This window comes from Ziziphus jujuba, chromosome 3 (assembly GCF_031755915.1).
Source record: "Ziziphus jujuba cultivar Dongzao chromosome 3, ASM3175591v1".
NCBI classification, from domain to species: domain Eukaryota; kingdom Viridiplantae; phylum Streptophyta; class Magnoliopsida; order Rosales; family Rhamnaceae; genus Ziziphus; species Ziziphus jujuba.
The window spans coordinates 7,073,072-7,095,192 of NC_083381.1; the positions used below are offsets into that span (position 1 = coordinate 7,073,072).

General features: G+C 33.4%; 1 protein-coding gene across 1 annotated transcript; it reads left to right on the forward strand.

Annotated features, from left to right (window-relative positions):
* Positions 1–2,319: 2,319 nt before the first annotated feature.
* On the forward strand, positions 2,320–21,376 carry LOC107433190 (cucumisin-like). Its single transcript, XM_060815725.1, has 10 exons — positions 2,320–2,674; positions 2,765–2,853; positions 4,830–4,930; positions 5,032–5,275; positions 5,923–6,436; positions 7,362–7,450; positions 18,469–18,687; positions 19,851–19,962; positions 20,120–20,333; positions 20,627–21,376. Exons 1-10 carry the CDS (start codon positions 2,588–2,590, stop codon positions 21,154–21,156), a joined length of 2,199 nt encoding a protein of 732 aa, XP_060671708.1. The 5' UTR covers positions 2,320–2,587; the 3' UTR covers positions 21,157–21,376.
* Positions 21,377–22,121: the final 745 nt, after the last annotated feature.

Consider the following 22,121-nt stretch of genomic DNA (forward strand, 5'->3'; position numbering starts at 1 on the left):
CGCCACTGGTATAAAGTGGGTGCATCAAATGGTTTTCACGACATGATTTTAATTATACAATCTTTTAAAATTTTATTTAAATTAAAATGTTTTTCTAATAGTGTTTTATAAATTAAGTTGTTTTGGCATTTTAAATTGAGTTCTATTATTAATTATTTGGTTTTATTTTATTTATTTAAATATTTCTTGGATCATTTTTGTTAATGTAAATTTTATTGTGTTTTCGTATTAATTGTTTACAATATTTTATTTCCAATTTAATATTTGTCATTAGTCTTATTTCTTATAATTATTTTCTCACCAAAATTTTTGGATTATTAATTTATTATCTTTTATTTGCAAATTATTAATTAAATATTTTCTAGATTTTTTGGGCATAAAATGTTGGGTTTTGCGAAAATGTTTTAAAAAGGGAACTTTTCTAACTGAGTGAATCGTAAGGGTTTTGAGAGAAAATATTATTTTTAGATACTTAATAATTAATTACTTATTTATTATTGATTAATCAAGTTAATATTATTATTATTTATTTTCCTGTTTAGTAGATTGGGTTACTCACTGAGTGATTAGCATCTCACATTTTTAAATTCCGTTTCCTTAGGCCCAGGTTAGTTGACGTTGATCGTCCGGGGGTGAGCTCGACGTCTTGGTTCGTTGTCGAAAGTCCAAGAGGCTTTTCCTTTCCTTTCTATCTTGTGTTATTTCCTTTTATCTTATATTGTATTAAATTTCATATTCAATTGTAGTGGATAACGCTCTGCATACTATTTGGACGTTTATTTATTTAATTGTGTACTGGTTCCTTGTTAATTTTTGAAGTGCTGAAATTTGTGGTAATATTTTGTAGTAAAGTGGGAAGAATAAGGTGATGCATTTAGAAGTGTGTTTTCAGTGCAGGGAAATTGTGGTAAGTCTAACCTTTAGGGGAGGTTCTGCCAGATTTTCCATTGGAAGATTCGGTAGGGTTTTGCCTGGAATCAGGATTTGTCTGGGGTTCCGGTGAGGGATCTTGGACGAGTCCTAACAATATATATATTCTTATACTTTGTTATTGAAATGCTATATTTTGTGGAAAATCTTGTAGTAAGGTGGGAGGAATAAGGTGGCATGATATTGGAGTGTGTTGTCTATGCAAGGAATTTTTGGAGCATGCTCAATCCTTAGAGGAGATACTATTGGATTTTCTGTAAGATGGTCTGGTAGGATTTTCCCTGAAATTGGGGCTTATCTAGGGTTCCGATTAATGATTCTATATGCATCCTAACATTCTGGGTAAAGTGAATCCTATCGGAACCTATTGATTGATAAATATAATTTAAATCTCAACCTTTTATGCGATCAAAAGGTTGAGAAAAGAAGATTTCATATTAATTCTTAGGTCTGATTTGATATTTGTTAGATCTTATTTGATCCTGACTATATATATATGTATTTACTTCCGAGTCAAGATCACAAAATTAAAGTTGATCGCCAAATCAAGAAATCCTACAGTCCAAAAAGCATGCTAATTAATGTTGATTTGAAATAGAATGCGGTTCGCCTTTCATTGAATATAGTCGTTTTGGGCTATGAAGCTGAAGAGTTCGAGCTTTGATACATAAATGAAAATCTAGTTTACAATAATTTGCAAATAAATGTGATCTTGTCTAGCTTTTGGACGCACTTTCTTCTTGACAAAGTAAAAAAGTACTGTTTTTGCTGATTTAAATTTAATTGCTTGAGAATAATCTATGCATGTGCTTCCAGAAGAATTCTATCACAGTTAGAGTGAAATATAGTGGAAAAGCGTAAAAATACGAAAAGAACCGTAAAAAAGGCTTAAAAAAAATTGTTCAAAGAGAATCTTTGCATTCACTATTTTCATACACAAAAGTAGAGATGTTGAAAATCAACACCAAGTAGTTGGACTCCTTTTGGTTTAATTTTGTTCTGTTTACAAATGTTTTTAACAAGTCCAATGGACCAACGGTTATTACCGTCAATCTTGCTTCAGAAATTTGTATGAGGAAAGGTCAAGCTATTCTTCAACATAAATCTAATTAATTTGAAATGTAATTACTTTCTTAAAGAAGTTTCAAAAGCTTGGGAAAGAAAATTCGAATGAAAATTAATGGACAACAATGAGTTAGACTAGAGGCCACCATCGAGCTAGCTGGGAGGCACATGGGTGAGAGGGAAATTTCCTTCTTGGTATTGTTTGTTAATATTGACAGGTTTAATTAGTTTGTGGCAAGAAATGAATTGACTTGTATGGATATGGCTAAGTGAATTTAAATTAAACCGATGAATTTTTGACACTAGTGCTTGGATCCCTTGGTCACATGGCATGCTCGGAAAAGTTACGTATGATGACTATCAACCTTACCTGCTGGCCATGTCCAACATTTTGGAAATTAGCTTTACTATTAGTACTCGTACGCCATGTGCTTTTCGTCTCCTTGTAATCGTCAAGCTGCTATTCATTTTGCTCTTGCTATGTTGTCGTTTGCTATCTATGTATATTAAATAATAACCTTCCAAAATTTTTCTGAAACGTCAAACTAGTATACTCTCTGTATTACTCAAAACTAGGAGATCTATTCCTTCAATGGCAATTCCTTGGCTTCTCTTCGGCCTTGCTTACGCACTGCTCATCACAGCTCCTCAATCATCAACTTCTGAAGATAACCGAGAGGCAAATATCTACATCATTTAAATTCTATCTCTTTTGAATTTTGCCTCATGCAAGGTTTAATTTTTCTCACCTATGAAATTCTTGATGCAGGCTTATATTGTTTATATGGGTGACATACCAAAAGAAGAGGTTTCCACATCTTCCGTTCACATAAACATGCTGCAAAACGTCATTGGCAGGTGATTAAATTTCCCATAATATTGGTGACAGAACATTATTATTATTATTATTATTATTTTGTTTGCTTTTTATTTTTTTGGTTTTTCGGTTTTTATTTTATATTTTATATTTTTGTTTTATTTTGCATGGGTTTGTTAGAATTGATGAAATTCATTTCGAGGAAAAAATCTTATAAGCATGTTATACCCATAAAGTATATTAATAATAACACTTATAGGATATATATATATATACACACACATAGGATTTTGCTATAGCAAATATCTATTATTCGAAAGATACAAGTTAAATGGTTAAACATGCACATTACGGAGCAGAAACACTTAATATAGCATTACTATAAATATATATATATATATATTGGCCAAAAGTCTACCTTTTATAAATGAAAAATACTGTTTGTTATCATTGGTGAATGATAACCACTAATACCTACTAACAATTTAAACGATTATAATTAAAAGGTTTATTTTTATGGCTTTCAAATGAAAAAAAGAATTAAATATTTCAATTAAATTTTATCATATACGATGATGATTGTTATCAATAATGACAAATAACTAATTCTGTATAAATTGAGATTACTATGTAACATATATGTAAATGATAAAAATGAAGTGGAAATGAAAAAGATATTTAAAAAAAAAAAATGTTCTTTAAAGTCATTGTGTAATGCTGTTGCAATTTCACAATCAACGTCGGACCTACATATTAATAGGCATTACAATTTAAGTGCCTACAGCTGCAGGATCATTTAAATTGTTAATTTTAATTTAAAATCATTTGGACGAAGCTAATTAATTTTGGATGATATTTGTCTCCACACTGAGTTGAAGGCACGCATCCTTACTTTTACATGGCACATGATCATCTATCATTGGTTCATTCATATTTTATAATTAATTAAAATTAGTTTGTAGGGCCTACTAATTAATACTTTTAACCCTCTTTAATTATTAATTATTATATTTTATGAGGCATGCCGTACAATATATTAATCATCATCAAAATAAGGAATGTCTCCAGGAGAAAAACTACTTTGTGACAGTCATAACATCTTAGCGGGTGCGACTGTCCAACCACAAAGATTAACACATGGCAGTTTTAATTTAATAATAATAAAAAAAAAAGAATATATTATCCAGGCTAAGGAAATTATTTCCAACGGCAAAGATCGTCTCTTTGTTCTTCCTCTTCTCTGTATTTTTCGCTTGTTTTCATTGATATGAGTTGCAATTGTTGATGGTTTTTCACTATATCCCTATTTCCATTTTAATTAAAAAAAATGTATTTTTACTCCCTTTTTGCTTGTGTTTTTATTTTTCCATGATTTTGTTGGTATAATCCATTGATATTCAACCCTGCATTGCTTCGATTTGTCTCTCCCCTTTTCCCCCACAACTTCCGAAAATCCTTTAATAATACTTCCATCCCTTTCTCTGCAAATTTTACACTATGTTTGTATTGATAGAATAGGAGGGAGTAGAAAATAATATATTTAAATCTCTGGTAAATGAGGTAAAAATGAAAAAAAAAAAATGAAGGAAAGAGAAGGGATTGATTCTTTTATTTTAAACGAGGAAAGATAATGAATTGATTCTTTTATTTTAACCGATAATCTTGTCTTCCTCCTAAAATTGATAGGTCATAGATGCGAAGAAAAAGGTTTTAACGATTTCTTTAATATTCCAAAATTGCCCATATTATTATTGTATGAAAGTTTTTTATTGTTTTTCATATCATCTTGACTTTTTCATCTTTTTTTTTTTTTTTTTCCCTTCAATCCAAACATAATGTTAGATTAATTAGCATATTAATCTAACATTAATTAGTATTTCCATTAACTTTTAGGCTGTTGTAATATATCCAAGGATAATTATCACAAGTAGTAACAAAAGACTAAAGCATATTAAAAGATTAGAAGGGACGTTCTTGTGAAACAGACAATCAACTTATCCAATGTGTCATCATTCAGCAATAATATTAAGCCAGCTGGAACTCTCCTCCATAGCTACAAAAGGAGTTTCAATGGATTTGCTGCCAAGCTCACTAAGGAAGAGGCTGAAAAAATGGCTGGTGGGTGAGCATGATTTTTCCATGAATGCTATTATACATTTGTTTTGTATTTATATTTTGTATAATTTGGATGAAAATGAAAATTGTGATCTTAAAATTAGGAATGGGGAGTGTAGTGTCAATGTTCCCCAGCCAAAAGATGAAGCTCCATACAACAAAGTCATGGGACTTCATTGGATTTCCACAGAATGTTAAAAGAAGCACAATTGAAGGTAACATCATCATAGGAGTATTCGATACCGGAGTTTGGCCGGAATCCAAAAGCTTTGACGATAAAGGATTTAGTCCACCACCCAACAAATGGAAGGGCACTTGCCAAGTCTCAGCCAATTTTACTTGCAACAAGTATGTACACGTCTTTCATATGTTAACTAACATCTATAATTTCATTGTAGAACTAGAAAGTTACAATGTATTCATGTCAATTTTAAACATACACAATATTAGGGATATTTACACCAATGGTCATCATATTATATTGCAATTCACACTTTGGTCCTCAATTTTTTTTGGTCTTTTTTTTTTTTTTTTTTTTTTTGTTGTTTTGATTTTGGCAATCACACCCACAAACACATTGGAACAATGCACGTGGTCCTTTTGAAATTTTGGTCTACAATCTTAATAGATTCAGCATATATCATTCACATGACACCAAAATAAGGGGCAAGTTGTTTTTGTACACTCATTAAAGCGGCAACAACTTATCTTTTATTTTGCCAAATAAGTTTTTTAATAAAAAAATTCAAAAATGACTAATGATGCTCTGTTTGAATGAGTTGAAACCTATGATTGTCAAAAAAAACAAATAAAGGTCGGGACCAAGATGCGAATAACAATATAGTTTATGGAATACTGGTACGAATCTCTTATAACACTAATATTGTCTACTTGGTAAAGTAGAGAAAAGAAAAAAAAAAAAAAAATCCTCAAAAGCATATCTTCAAAATTAAAATATCTCAAGGTTGTACTTTTATGCTGAACTAATTAAACAGCAAAATTATCGGAGCAAAGTATTACAAAAGCGATGGCTTCTTTGAAAAAGCTGATCTAAAATCTCCAAGGGATTCGGATGGCCATGGGACACACACAGCATCTACAGCTGCAGGAGGCCTAGTTAACATGGCAAGTCAACTAGGGTTTGGTTTGGGGACTGCAAGAGGAGGGGTCCCATCAGCTCGTATTGCTGTTTACAAAGTATGTTGGTATGAAGGTTGTGATGACGCTGATATTTTAGCAGCATTTGATGATGCAATTTCTGATGGGGTTGATATAATCACGGCTTCTATAGGAGGTACCTCGGTAAATGATTATTTCAAGAGTGCAATGGCAATTGGATCTTTTCATGCCGCGATAAAAGGAATATTGACATCAAACTCTGCTGGTAACCGAGGTCCTGAACTGTCCACTCTCTCAAACTTTGCCCCATGGTCTCTTTCTGTGGCTGCAGCCACCATTAACAGGAAGTTCTTGACCAAGGTTCGCTTAGGTAACAACAACATTTACGAGGTACTTACTTGCAATTTTCTTTTTATTTTTTTTCTTTTTTATTTCTCTTTCTTTTGTTTCAGCAGGTATGATGATTCTTCAAACTTATACAAAAAAACTTCTTTATAATAATATCCTATGATGAAATAGTCTCCATCTATTTATCAAAAATTGTTGTCACAATTTGGATTAATTATAAATAAAATTAAACTCCACATTATAAAGTATATTGTATGTCACATTAACATAACTTAAAATATTTATGTAACGTTGTTTGAAATATCAATTTTTTATTTAAAGTTCTTGCAACATTGAAGTTACAGGTATATAATAACTTGCTAACAGATATACTTTTTTGCTAGTGTCAAAATATTTATAGCTTCTTAAGATTATATTTAAATATTAAATTAAATTATTTGCTGATTGTTTCCTAATAAAGAAAATGTATAATTTGATTGATTAAGAATTGTATAGTATAGGTTAGATAATAGAATTTTTAACTACATCTACTCTAAGTTATAGCGTTCTTATAATTATAAAATTAGTTAAAAATTAGTTTGATCCCAATAATATGACCATAAAGTTGTTTTAGTGTTATAAAAGTTTTTTATGCAAGACATTTCTGTTCGTTTCGATTTGAGATATAGGATTGGATTATATCAGATTAGACTGAACTAATTTTAAATCCAATCCAATTAATTGGGATATTTCAAATTTATATTTATCTTTTGCAGCCCATTTTGATTAGACAAGATTCATTCAAATCTAATCCAATTACATACATATCTTAAAATATTAAATTAATCACTAATAATTAATTTTAATCTTTTTTAAGCCTATCCAATAAGCACAAACTATTGTTATTTATTAATGTGAAGTTAAAACTATAGAACTAATACTTGATCTGCTTATTGTTTTTTTTTTTCCTTTTAATAATTGTATATAGGGAATTTCAATTAACTCATTTGACCTCAAGAATGAGACATTTCCTCTAATATATGGTGGTGACGCCCCAAATACAAGCTCGCAATCCAGGTAATAACAAGTTAAATGTGTGTCTATCTATACTTTATATACACATGTGCTTCTTTTCTTTTTGTCCAAAAAAAAACAAAAAAACAATAAAACAAAAAGAAACTGGTATTTGTGCTTTAGTGATCAATCTCTGTATTCATTAGAAAATAATGGGACCGACTCACTTAGATGAACAACGTCCAAAAGAAAAATGAAGACAAACATGTAACATAAATTATTTGTTTGATTATGTTGATCTTATAGGCTCATTGTTAGGACCCATCCCCTACCTAGAACCTTATATTAATCCTGATCCTAGGGGAAACTCTATCGGACCATTCATCTCCCCTAAAAGTTGAGCATGCTCCAATAATTACCTGTACAAAAACACATTTCTATATAATATCACTTTATCCTTACCACTTTACTGCAATAAATTTCACAAATTTTCAGGACTTCTATATAAAAAATAGTACAAGTATATAGGCAGGAGGAAAAATTTAGAAAAACACAAATACTTTTATATTTCGTGTCTGTCCTCACCACCCATTTAGTACAATTATTCATCTTTATATGGATTTATGAGTATACCAAATGCATAAATAAAAAGAAAGGTAACAAAACAACAACCATAATAGCAATAATAATAATAATAATTATTATATTAATGATAATGATGACGATAATAGTATTAGTACAACTTAACCGAAGGCTACTATATAACCATACTTAAGTGAGGGCTACCATACCTATCCGAAGGCTATTACTTGTCCAAGGGTTATCACATAATCATACCTGCTCAAAGGCTATCACACCTACCCAAATGCTACCACTTGCCCAAGGGCTATTATACTTGTCTAATAATTACCATTCTTGCCTGTAGGTTGTGATAATTGCCTGAAGACTACCGTATGAAAATAATGATAATAATAATAATAATAACACTAATAAATGATAATAACAATAAAAATAATAATGATAATAATTATAACAAGTAGTAATAATGATAGCAATAATGAATAAATAAATAATGAAAACAATAATAATAATTACAATAATTAATAATAACGACTACAATAATAATTAAAAGTAATATCAATGATAAATAATAATAATCAAAATAGTGACAATAAAAATAATAATAATGATGATGATGATGATGATGATGATAATAAATAATGAAAATAACAATAAAAAATAATCATAATAAGTAATAATAATAATAATAATAACAATAACAATAATGATATCGATAATAATGATAATAATAATAATAACAATAACAACAATATTAGTAGTAATAATACTAAATAAATAAATAAATAATAATAACAATATTAATAATAACAAGAATATTAATAATAATAATAATAACAATAAAGGCAAATAAAATGTAATATTAAAAAATCAAATTATGAATAATAAAGATAACATAAAGAAAAATAAAATCATAAAATTCATAAATATACCACGAAATATGTACCCTCGTATTGGAAGTACATATGATACCATATAACATGCTACGCGATCCATGATATTGGCTATTGCTGGTACCCTACTACCAATACAGCCTGGGGTTGTTACCTATAATGGCCAATCGACACATTGGACTCATAAAAAAGATAGTTACGAGGCTAAGCTATTCATGATCGAATCGGATCGTTGCCCTCGTACGGTATGATATATAGAACATAATACAGTACATATATATATACACATATATATGAAAAAGATACTTGATACAGCATACGATATACCAGTGGTGCCAGACAATACTCGGTTTCCTACATACTATATCAGGACCCATTTAGGACCCCTTTCTGAAACCCTGGATAGGTCTTGATCTCAGGAGAAACCCTACTAGACCGTCATATGGCAAATCCGGTAGCATCTCTCCTAAGGGTAGAGCATGCCCTAAAATTTCCTGCACCAAAACACACTTTTGCATAATACCACATTATCCCTCCTACCTTACTACATAGAAATTCCACAAATAGTAGCACTTCGATAACAAATATAAATATGGACGTATATATATTAGAGATAATTTAAAAACACGAAATACCTATATTTAATTACGTCTGCCTAAACCACCCACTTTGTACCGTACAATATTTCAATACTGTTTTACAAACGTACCAATGCACAATGTAAGAAGGAGGGTAATAAAGCAACAAAATTAATAGTAATATTAATGACAATAATAACCCAATTTGCTTGAACCCTTACACACTTGTCCCGAAGGCCTACATACTTGTTCGAAAGCCTCGAAACTTGCCCAAAGGCTAACATACTTGTCTAAAAGCTTTCACACTTGCCCGAAGACTTTCACACTTGCCTGAAGGCTTATGTATAATAATCATAATAATAATTTATAATAACAACAACAACAACAACAACGACAATAATAATAATAATAATAACAATAATAACAAATAATAATAATTATAATAAACTTAACAATTGATAATAACATCTACCATAATATTTGACAATAATTTTATTGGTAAATACCATTGATAATAAAAATATTAACAACAATATTTAGAATAATGATAATGAAAATAATAATAAGAATAATAATAATAATAAATAATAAAAACAATCATAATGAATAATAGTAACAAACACAACAACAATAATAAAACAATAACAATATTAATGACGATGATGATAATATTAATATAATAATAATAACAATAATAATAATAACCGCTAATAATGATAATAATAATAAATAAATAATAAACAATAATATCAATAATAATAATAATAATAATAATAATAATAACAATATTAATAACAACAATAATGTTAATAATAGTAATAACAAGAAAGGCGATTAAGTATAATATTAGAAAATCAGATCATGAATAGATAAGATAATATAAGATAAAATAATAATATTTTAAAATTCATAACATATTATGAAATATATACACTCGTATTGGAGGTACATATGATACTATCTAACATGCTACCGATCTATGATATCAACTTTCGCTAGCACTCTGCTACAATACAGATAGGGGATTGGCTATCTTATCCTCTGGACTCATAGGCAACATAGTTACGAGGTTAGCTCTTCATGGACCGCATCGGATTATCGCCCCTGTACAGTGCGGTGCATACAAACATAATATAATATAACATATATATATATATATATATAAAGATATTTGATACATCATACTATATACCAGTAGTGTCAGATAGTACCTAGCGTCCCAATTACGGCATGATGGGGAGGTTCAAGAGAGAAACTTGCAAATGGTCGCCTTGGCGTCCCAATGATGCCGCTGCTTATAACTTGCCAAGGCTAAACAGTCAACCATAAGGGTGGCTTATACTCACAGTGCACAATACTTGCCATGCCTCGGACCTATAGCTTTTATAGGATGGCCACACATATATGTACACTAATCCGTAATGACAACCATCCTGCAGCCAAGGGGGAGACGACTGGTGGTCGCTTTGTATTATACTTTCCTATCCTCATAGGAACGACCATGATTATAAATTGTACGCTAACCCATAACCATAACAAACAACCATACTACGAGCAAAGAGGGGGATGGGTAATGCTCACTGTGCAGATATATACTTATCAACTCTCGAGTCCATGGCACTAACAAAATAGCCATAATATTATAAACAGTCATCCTGGTCATAGAAGGGGGCTGCTTATGCTCACTGTATAATACTTGCCAATGCTCAGGTCCATGGCATCCCACAGGACAACCCTATAAACTTGAGTGCTTAACAACAATATAAACAGAACACCAGTACTGTATGGTGCATCTAAAAGCTATAAAATTTTGTAATATCATAAAATTTACATTTTGATAAAATACGATCAAATTTATACACTCTTATGAATCCATAAAATTTTATATTCTCTTTTAAACCATCATCACAAATTAAAGACTCCCTCAAATATTTTTCTACATAGTAAAAAGAAAAAAGTTTTGGAAAAGATAAACAAAACTTTACAAACCTATAACTTTTCAGTCGTAGGTTCAAATTAAGTGTACCACCAATCTACGGACTCGTATCAACGAGCACTGTCACATAATACATGAGTCAATGTCAAAATCCATATAAAGAAAAAGTCACCTCTAGGCTCATCGATCAAACAGGATCGCATATTGTTTTGATCATAACTTTCTATTCTTCACTCCGATTTTAGCATTACTACTAATCTACAAACTCATGTTAGCATACTACTAGTCTACGAATTTGTGTCGATGAGTACTTTTCCATGGTACCTCTGTCAACATGAAATTCCTCCCACAACAAAAAATCAACCATAAAACCCATTTGGTCAACTCTTATCAAACTTGGTCAAAAATTCGAATTCAAAGCCTTTTTTGTGGTTAAGGTGTTACACTTATCAATAACAGTAATAACAATATAATAAAATTATTGTTATTATTATTATTACAATTATTATTCATTATTATTATTAATAATAAAAGTAGCAGGTGAAATATGCAAAAATTGCATGGATCTAGGACTACCAAGTTTTTTTTTGTAATTATTTACAATAATTTTACCCTATTTCGGCGCCAATGTCAAACCAACTAAGTTAACCTTACTGAACGGACTACAAAGTCCCTAAACACAACACTTTGTAACATTATGCATGTCAGGACCCGTCCAAAATTCCTCACTGGAACCCTAGACAAGCCCTGATCTTAGGGAAACTGTAACACCCCGTCCCGAATCGCACCGGAATCCGTGCACGTTGACCGAGGTTGACCGTTGACCGTTGACTGAAGGGGTCAAAGTTGACTTTTTGACTCGGTGGGAATTTCGAGATGACTAGGGCACCGTGGCGAAGTGCACGATGCCACGAGTTCGTAGACTGGTAGCACGTCGAAAACGGAGCTACGGTTTGAAAGTTATGGACGAAACAAGTTGCGGTCCAAACTGTCCAAGGGGTGCCGGAGTTGACTTTTTGTTTATGGGGAATTGAGCTTTGACTCATGCATGGTTGTGAAGTGCTCGTCGATACGAGTTCACAGACTAGCGGCACGCTCAAAACGGACATCCGGTTAAAAAGTTATGGACGTTTGAAGTTTACCGGATACCGTATTATTTTAATATTTTTTTTGGGTCGGTGAACAGTGAAACGCCACGTGTCAGTTTCTGATTGGTCCACGTGGCATGAACAGTGTCATGCAGGGGTTTTATTTGTTAAAACACTCGGGGAAGAGAGAGAAAGAGAGAGAAGAGAGAGAAAGAGAGAGAGGAGAGAGAAAGAGCCACCGCCGGCCACCGGATTTTGTCACTGTTCCGGCCGAGTTACTGTACACGCGCCGGACAGAAAGCTTGCCCACCTCATTTCCGGCAAAACCTCCAAATTTCACGGCGAACGGCCGCCGGACGCGCCCGGATCGGACGTCCGAAGTTTGGCGGCGATTTTTCCCCTCCACCGCCGGCCACCGCGAATCGGCACTATTCCGGCCGATAAACAGTACACGCGCCTGACAGCCTTGATCCTCTCCTCAAGTCCGGCCTACCCACCAAAAATCACGACCATCGGACCACCGACGCGCCGGGATCGGAGCGTTTTCCGGCGAGGGGTTGAAAATCTTCAAACGGTGATTTCTCCGCCGTCCGACCTCCGTTTTGCTCACCGTCGGTCCCGTTGGATTGCTCTCCTCACGATCTACAAATCTGCAAAATTTCACAGCAAACGGCCACCGTCGGAAATTACTGTTCCGGCGACGGTTGCCGGTGACATGGCGGCCCGCCGGAAATTACTGTTCCGGCGAGTACCCCGAAAATTCCGGCCAGCTCCAGTCCGCAGTGTTCGACCTCCTGAACCCAAATCCGACTTCCGTTTCCACCAATTCGCGACGGTTTGGGAGAATTGCAAAGCCGAAACCCGAAAAGCTTCCCGATAAAATTCCGACCCCGTCGGGTACGATCATCAGAAATTAAGACCGGATCTGTGATTAGCATCACTCGAGCTTCGATTCGGTATATAATTCGTAAATTTTAGTTATCGTTTGGTGTTCGCTCCTCGGGTACCCATTTGGGGATTACCCGAATAAAATATTAATATTTGTGGTTTTGGTACTGTGGATGTTTTAGGTGCACGTGCAAGTAGCGGAGTCGATCCTGCGGAGGATCTTGATTGAGATACGTGCACAAGGTGAGTGACCCACCTTCAAATTAATTTTGGGGAATTTAATTGATGAATATATTATGTGTGAATTAAATATTTGGAATTTAATTTCTATGTGCCAAATATTTATTGGATTTATTGTAGAATTATTTATGAATTTATTGGATTTAAGAAAATGTGCATTTTATAAAAGTATGCCATGTGAAATTATTTTATGGATTTGAGGATTTTGAAATTGGTGTGGTTTTAATGGTAAATTGGGTACGATTTGATTTTCAAATATTTCAAGGAAAATATTTGGTTATGTTGGTGATTTCAATTTTTATGAAATATGCCCATAAAATATTATGGGATTTGATTATGATATTTCGAGAAATTATTTATGCTTGGAAAAAATGTGGATATTTGAATTGATGGATTTGGGAGTTGGTGGATTTGAAAATCATGGGATTTATGGTATTAATTATAAGGAAATTGTGGAGAATTTCCCGGTTCAAGCGGATGGATTATGCCCGCTATGTTTATGAAAAATGTGAAATTTGTTTTATAAGTTAAATTGTGGATTTTATGATTTTTAGATGCACCGTGCACGTACTGGTGTTCTGATTATGTGATATGGTATATGTGATATGGATATTGTGCACACGGATATGATTAGCGCGCAGGTGGGTGTGAGTAGCGCGCAGGTGATATTATGAGGGTGTCCTGTGGATGCCATCGGAGGGGGCGGCCACCCCCCTTTGGCCGGGACACCAGGTTAGCAGCGGCGCAGTGGGACGCCACGCGACCGTATGCCGGTTTCTTTCTATAACCTCCTGTCTGGCGGTACCTTGGGACGCTGGGTATTGTTGGCGCCACTGGTATATAGTGGGTGCATCAAATGATTTTCAGAACTGTGTTTTAAAAATAAAATGTTTGGAAACTGAATTAGAATTAAAAATATAATTGTTACCGCTTCTGGTATTTAATTGATGTCTTGGTTTTCGGGAAATATGAATAAAGGGTTTTGTGAAAATGTTTTAAAAGGGGAACCTTTCCAACTGAGAGAATTGTAAGGGTTTTGAGAGACATTATTATTTCCAAATAATTATTATTTATATACCTATTACCGTGGTATGATAGTGTAGAGTAGTAGGGTCGCTCACTGAGATGATTAGCATCTCACACTCTTAAATTCCGTTCCTCTAGGTACCAGGTTGTCGGTGTTCACTCGGAGCGGACTCGATCTTCCTCGCTGTATTTGTTCGTGCAGTACCTTGTTCTTCTTTTACTGCAGTTGTACTATTTCTTTCACTTTTACTGTATTCTGTATTTTGTAGTACTTCATAAAGCTCTGTATACTGTATGGGACACTTAAGTATTTGTATTGCACTGGATTACTGTATTTTTATTTTGGAGTGCTGAAATTTGTGGAACCAGTTCGTAGTACTGTGGGAGGAATAAGGGAACAATTATAGAAGTGTGTTTTCAGTGCAGGAAATTTTGTGGTAAGTCCATCCCTTAGGGGAGGTTCTGCCGGATCTTCCACAGAAGGGTCCGGTAGGGTTTCCCTGGGATCAGGGCTTGTCTAGGGTTCCGGTGGGGAACTTTGGACGGGTCCTGACAGAAACCCTACCGGATCTTCCAATGAAAAATCCAGCAGAACCTCCCCTAAGGGTTGGACTTATCATAATTTTCCTGCACTGAAAATACACTTCTAGAAACATCCCCTTATTCCTCCCACATTACTACAATTTAATCCACAACTTTCAGCACTCCGATAAAATAAACAAGAAATTCATGCAGTATTGATACAATAGGTCCAGTAAATATACAGAGCATCATAAGTTACAGATGAGTGTGAAAGTTATACAACATAAAATAGGAAACAATAATACAATAGAATACAAGGAAGCATAACTCTTTGAAACTCAACAGCAACAAATGTCGAGCTTGATTCTGACGTCGTCTACCAGCCCGAATTTTAGGGAACAGAATTTAAAAACGTGAGATGCTAATCATCTCAGTGAGTAACCCTATCTACTGTACGATTATTATAGTAACGAAAATTATAGCACATTTGAATAATTAATAATAAATGAGTAAATAAATAATAATTAATTGAAAATAATATTTTCTCTCAAAACCCTCATGTTTCACTCGGTTGGAAAAGTTCCCCTTTTAAAACATTTCACAAAACCCAGCAATTATATTTCCCCAAAATCAAGGTAGCCAATAAATAATTAATTAAATAATAAATAAGTGGAATATCAACATTTAAAATACAAAATCATGCAAATAATATTATAGAGCACCACAATTTATCTGAATATATTTACTCAATAATTACCAATAAAATGCAACAATTTCTTTTTTTTTGAAATCCAATGTACTCAGAAAAATAATCCGGAATAAAGTAAATTTTTAATAACAAATAATAAATTGTATAAAAAAATGCCATAAAAATTATTTGTTTGAAATAAACGGTAAAATTTAAATAAAATAACCATTTTTAATTGAATAGTATTTCCAAATAATAAGTTTAAAAAATTCAAATCGAAAATAGCCTGACGCACCACACTATATATCAGTGATGCCCTACGGTACTCAGCGTCCCGAGCACCCTCAGGCGGGGTTTAAAGAGAGAACCGGCATACGGTCGCTTCGGCGTCCTGACAGCGCCGCTGCTAAAACCTGTCATCTCAGCCTAGGAGGAGGGCGGTTATGTGCACTATACTAAACCGGCCTGCTCTTAGGTCCATAGGTAACTCACGGGAGACTGAAACCTGCTCGCTAATCACAATCTCATATACAGTACAGAACACCAGTACTGCATAAGTGCGTCTAAAATAATTAAAATAAAATAAATACCAATAGCTCATTTTTATTATTACCAAAAATTTCCGAAATTTACCATGGGAGTTATAAAAATCTCCAATCCCACATTCCTTGCATTTCTCACCATAAATCATCAATATAGAAAGGAAATATGGTTTACTCAAAACCATGAAATCAACCACCTCGCATTATAAATGCATAATTACCTTTTTAAAACATACAGTACCATCATACCAATATTTTTCTTCAAATCCTTTAAATCAATTTTTTCCTCCAAAATAATATATAAGGCTCACAAAAATATTTAAATATAATTTCTCTTCATAAGCCCTTGATTGTACATGAAAATTCTCGGAAAAATAATAATAATAATAATCCAGAATTTAAATCATAAGTTCTTTGAATTTCTCCAATATTCAATCATGGCATCAAAATATATATATGTATGCATATAACCAAACATCCGAAATTTGACATTATAAAATAAATACCCAATTTTATAAAATTCCAACCACATACATATATTTTCCAAATATTCAACTATCACCAAATAAATATAAATCATCATTCGAAAATAGTTTTGAAGGTGGGTCACTCACCTGGAGCACGCAATTAATCCAAGATCCTTCATGGGATCAATTCCACGACATACACGTGCTCCTAGAACAACAATATTACACATCTCAAATAAATTAATTTCTTATTCGGATAAATAATACCCGGTACCCGCAATAGCCAATATCATGGATAAACTAACACAAACGTTAACCAAAATTGACGAGTAATATACCGAATCGAAGCTTGAGTGACGAGGATTACGAATCTGGTCTTACTTCCCGAAGATCAGATCGGTGGTGGCCGGAATCTCACCGGAAAGCTCTCAGCCTTTAGAGCCTTGATTTTCCCAAACCGTCGCGAATTGGAGGAAAATGACACCGGATTTGGATTCAGGGGGTCAGAATTAGTGGGATAAGGTGGGTGGTGCAACCTGGAACTCGAGGTGGGTGTTCCAATGGGATCGGCGATGAGGCAAACGGTGGCTGGAATTGGGAGAAATCTGGGTTTGAAGGTGGCGGCGCTGCTGCCGGAAAAAGCCCCGATCAGAGCGCATCGCCGGTCGGTTGACCGTAAAATTTTGGGGGTTGGCCGGAAATGGAGAGGCGCTCCTGCCTGGCCGGCGCGTGTGGCAAGATTCGGCCGGAAAAGTTTGCAACTCCGGCGGCCGGTGGTTCTCTCTCTCTCTCTCTCCCTCCTCTCTCTCTTTCTCTCTCCTCCCCCCTCTTTTCACACTGGTTTAAGGCCACCGTGGGTGGCAGTGTTCACCCACGTGGGCCTCTAAGATGTCGACATGTGGCATCACTGTTCATGCACTGTGCATAATTTGAAATAGAATAAAATATTACGGTAATTGGAAATCTTTGCAGACTTATAACTTTTTAACCGTACGTCCAAATTAGGCGTGCCGCTAGTCTGTGAACTCGTATCGACGAGCACTTTACAACCATGTATGAGTCAAAGCTCATTTCCCCATAAATAAAAAGTCAACTCCGGCACCCTTGGACAGTTTGGATCCCAATCTTGTTTTGCTCATATCTTTCAAACCGTAGCTCCGTTTTCAATGTGCTACTAGTCGACGAACTCGTGCCAACGTGTACTTCGTAACGGTACCTCAGTCAACCTAGAATTCCATCCGAGTCAAAAAGTCAATTTTTGACCTTTTCGATCAACGGTCAACCATCAAAGTCAACGGTTAATCTCGATCAAAGTTGGAAAATTTCCGTTGTACTTTGGGACAGGGTGTTACAATACACGTGCCATGCAAGTTTGTGTCTAGGTTGAATTTGTCCTCTGTCCATATATGATCTTTTTCTTCTTATTAATATATGTTTGTAATTTATATGTGTTTAAGTAATATTATTTCTATATAGGAATGAAATTTATAGTAATACCAGCGATGTGTATTTTTCATTTATTATTTCTATCATTTTTTCTTTTTTATGAAATTTTATTAATTCTATATTTTATCTTTTATCTTTTTTTTTTAATGTAGAGATGCATATTGGTAATGGATAATGTTATAATGCAGGTATTGTTTCCCAAACTCATTGAACAAGAATTTGGTGAAGGGTAAAATTGTGATCTGCGATGTCCTTACAAATGGAAGAGGACCATTTTTAGCTGGAGCTGCTGGTCTTGTAATGAAAGGCCAAGTCGTAGGAGATGTAGTTGGATCTTTACCTTTGCCTGCATCTTTCCTTAGTGTAGACGACGGTAGCAAGATTAACACGTATATGAACTCGACAAGGTATTAATCTAACAACATATTAGATAAGAATTTTGTTTTTTCTAATATGGGATGGAAAAATTAAACTTTTAATTTTTGCATGAAAAAATAAGGATTAATTTCAATTTGGTATCACTAACTTTAGTAGTTTTGCAATTTAGGTCATCAATTTTTAAAGTTGCGATTTAACTCTTTAATTTGCAATTTGTTGCAATTAGAGCTTTGTTTTACTTTTGTCTAACACAATTTAATGACCATCTCACATATAGGTCAAGTGATTGGTATTTAAGGTTCTAATCAAAGTAACAAAGTTTAACCATTCAAGGATACTAAGATGTATTGAATCCATTAGTCAAAAGTCAAATAGGGTAAAAATTGCAACAAAATGTAAATGCCTAAATTGCAATTTTTGAAAATTAGAGCCTATATTGTAAAAAGTTGAGGATACTATAATAACTATCACAAAATTTTTTACCACCAATCAATAATTTAGAAAATTAGAGCCTACATTGCAAAACATGAAAGTTGAGGATACTAAAATATAATTATTATCATTAAAGTATTAATGTTTTTGCAAGTTATTTAGTAATTAATGTGACAAATAATGTCAAGTTTATATCAGTTTTTTTAATTTTTTTTGGGTGAATATATGAGATAGTTTAGATGTGACTACATGAGTGAGACTATTTAAGATTCACATGGCAATAATTAATTAGCATCATTTGAAGCGTTTTTGACTTTGTAACTATAAACCTATAGAGGAAAGTATGGTAGTCGAATAATAAATGGTTGTCATTTTATAGATAATGGCGATAAATAATATCTTTTTTATTTTATTGATTAACAATAAAATATGCAAAATGAATCTCTAAAAAGACAAATGGCACTCAATACAAGCCAAAAAAAAAAAATAATAATATTACATATATTATATGTTGCATCAATTGGTAAACAATTGTCATACGGTTTTATAGGTCTTCCTGATAGCTAGGATAACAAATAATATTTTTTTATTTTATTGATCAAAAATGAAATATGCTTAAGTGAATTTTTAAATAAATAAATGACCCTAATTAAAAGTAAAAAAAATAATATTGCATATCTTATTTGTTACATTAATTGGTAAACATTTTGGTTGCCGTAGCATTAATATTAATATCTATTCTTTATGGAAAATTATTCAGAAACGCAACTGCATCCATATTCAGAAGTAACGAGGTAACAGATAAGCTGGCTCCTTATATACCCTCATTTTCGTCAAGGGGTCCAAATCCAATATCACGTAACATTCTCAAGGTACAGGTTTTGCTATCCATCTTACCCTTTTGTCTGCCTTTTTTTATATATACATAACTCTATATTGTATATTTTTTATCACAAAAAAAAAAAATGAAAAAAGAAAAAAAGAAAAAAACTGGCACTATATTCTGGACCTTACTTTGTGGTATTGTAGCCGGATTTAGCTGCCCCAGGAGTTTATATTCTGGCAGCATGGTCTCCAATTGCTCCAATTTCAGGCGTTGAAGGAGACGATAGGGTAGTGAACTATAATATAATCTCAGGCACATCAATGGCTTGTCCACATGCTTCGGCCACTGCCGCATACATCAAATCATTCCATCCCACATGGTCCCCAGCTGCTATCAAGTCCTCTCTTATAACTACTGGTAATGGGTCTCATGCATCTGCCACTGCTGCTTTTCCATTTTCACAATTCATTACTTTATGGAGTCTAATTGGACAATTTTTCATTTGCTATGCATCACAAAAATTTCAGGCAGCCAAGTCCAAACTTTTGTCAACATAGACTAACAATTCATGACTTGCGACAAAATCATGTACTTCTGAATAATAATGACTAATGAGGGCTTGTTTTTTACCTAAATAATAATGGTACTTATGATATAATAAAGGCTTATATATATATGGTCTAACATTTCTATGTGTAAATTCCTTGCAGCTAATCCCATGAGATCCGATTTGAACCCTGAATCTGAATTTGCATATGGGTCCGGTCTGCTAAACCCTATCAAAGCTCCATTTCCTGGGTTGATATATGATATTGAGGAGCTTGACTATGTGAGATTCTTGTGTGGAGAAGGCTACAATACCAAGTTAGTGCAAATCATTACAGGGAACGTTAGCATCGAGTGTCCCAAAGGGAATAATGAAACAATTATTATTGACCTGAACTATCCTTCCTTTGCTCTTTCCACCCCAGCTTCAGAATTTTTCAGTCGTGTTTTCCACAGGACAGTCACAAATGTAGGGTCTCCAACTTCAACGTATAAAGCTAACTTGATTGGCCCATTAGGATTTAATATTACAGTTGAACCTAGTGTTTTATCGTTCACATCTCTCGGGCAAAAGCTATCGTTTGCTTTGAAGATAGAAGGAAAATCAGATGGATTTTTGGAATCTGCTTCATTGTTGTGGGATGATGGTACTTTCCAAGTGAAGAGCCCCATTGTCATCTACGTTGCACTGTAAGGTATTGCATGCATATATTAGCATAAGAAAATACAAGACTTTGTTGTTGGTGTTTGAACTCCATATGTCAAGTTTGAATAATGACTTTGTACTCGCTGAGTCTTAAAAAGGAAGACAGTCAGGTGTTGTGTTGTCATATATATAACAGTGGCAATATGTTAATTATCTGTACGTCAAAACCATTATTAATTTCATGTAACAATGGTTTAATGTTTAAATCTCTCCGTCCCTAACGTACAAAAGGTAAAAAAAAAAATTTTAAAAAAAAAAAAAAAAAGAAAAGAAAAGAAAGACGTATAGAAATTAGATTATCAGTTACCATTTTATATATATATATAGAAAATTAAAAAAAAAAAAGAAAAGAAAAGAAAGACGTATAAAAATATATAGAAAATTAATTTTCCAGAAAATAGTTTCGAGCTTAGTTATTCTGAGAGACATGCCAGATGTGGATGTTAAAAAGGAATCCATATGCTTACTCGGTGGTTTCATTTACTACCCCTAAGGTTTTTCCATCATTCAACAATTTCAAGTAACTGAACCATTGTTGGCCTCTATCATTAGGAACTTCAAATAGCAACAATGGTGACTGCCAGCTTCGTCAAAACTCAACAAACATATAGAATCTATATATTAAAACAAAGCTTACGAGATGTAGAGTAAAAATTTACCTTCAATCAAAATCAATGGTGACTGTCGGTCACTAGAAATTCGAAGACAACATTTGGTCAAAAACATGATTTCTTGAATGGTTGACCGGAACTATTTTTGACTTTGAGGAGACTGGAAATGAAGTCAAGTGGTCAAAAGTATATGGAAGAAACCCTCCTCCATTGTTGAAAGTTGCCAAATTTCGATGATCAGAAAAACAATAAACCAAAATTTTTTGGCAAGAGTCAAACGCAACTATCTAGTGATATGCCAATAAAAAATGGTCACCATTGCACAAGCTTTCACACACCACT

Excerpts from the sequence above, each read along its gene's own strand:
- LOC107433190 (XM_060815725.1), top strand. The coding sequence starts at position 2,588 with ATGGCAATTCCTTGGCTTCTCTTCGGCCTTGCTTACGCACTGCTCATC. Across the intron at positions 2,675-2,764 it reads CTTCTGAAGATAACCGAGAG|GCTTATATTGTTTATATGGG; the intron begins GCAAATATCTAC and ends TTCTTGATGCAG. Across the intron at positions 2,854-4,829 it reads CTGCAAAACGTCATTGGCAG|CAATAATATTAAGCCAGCTG; the intron begins GTGATTAAATTT and ends GTCATCATTCAG.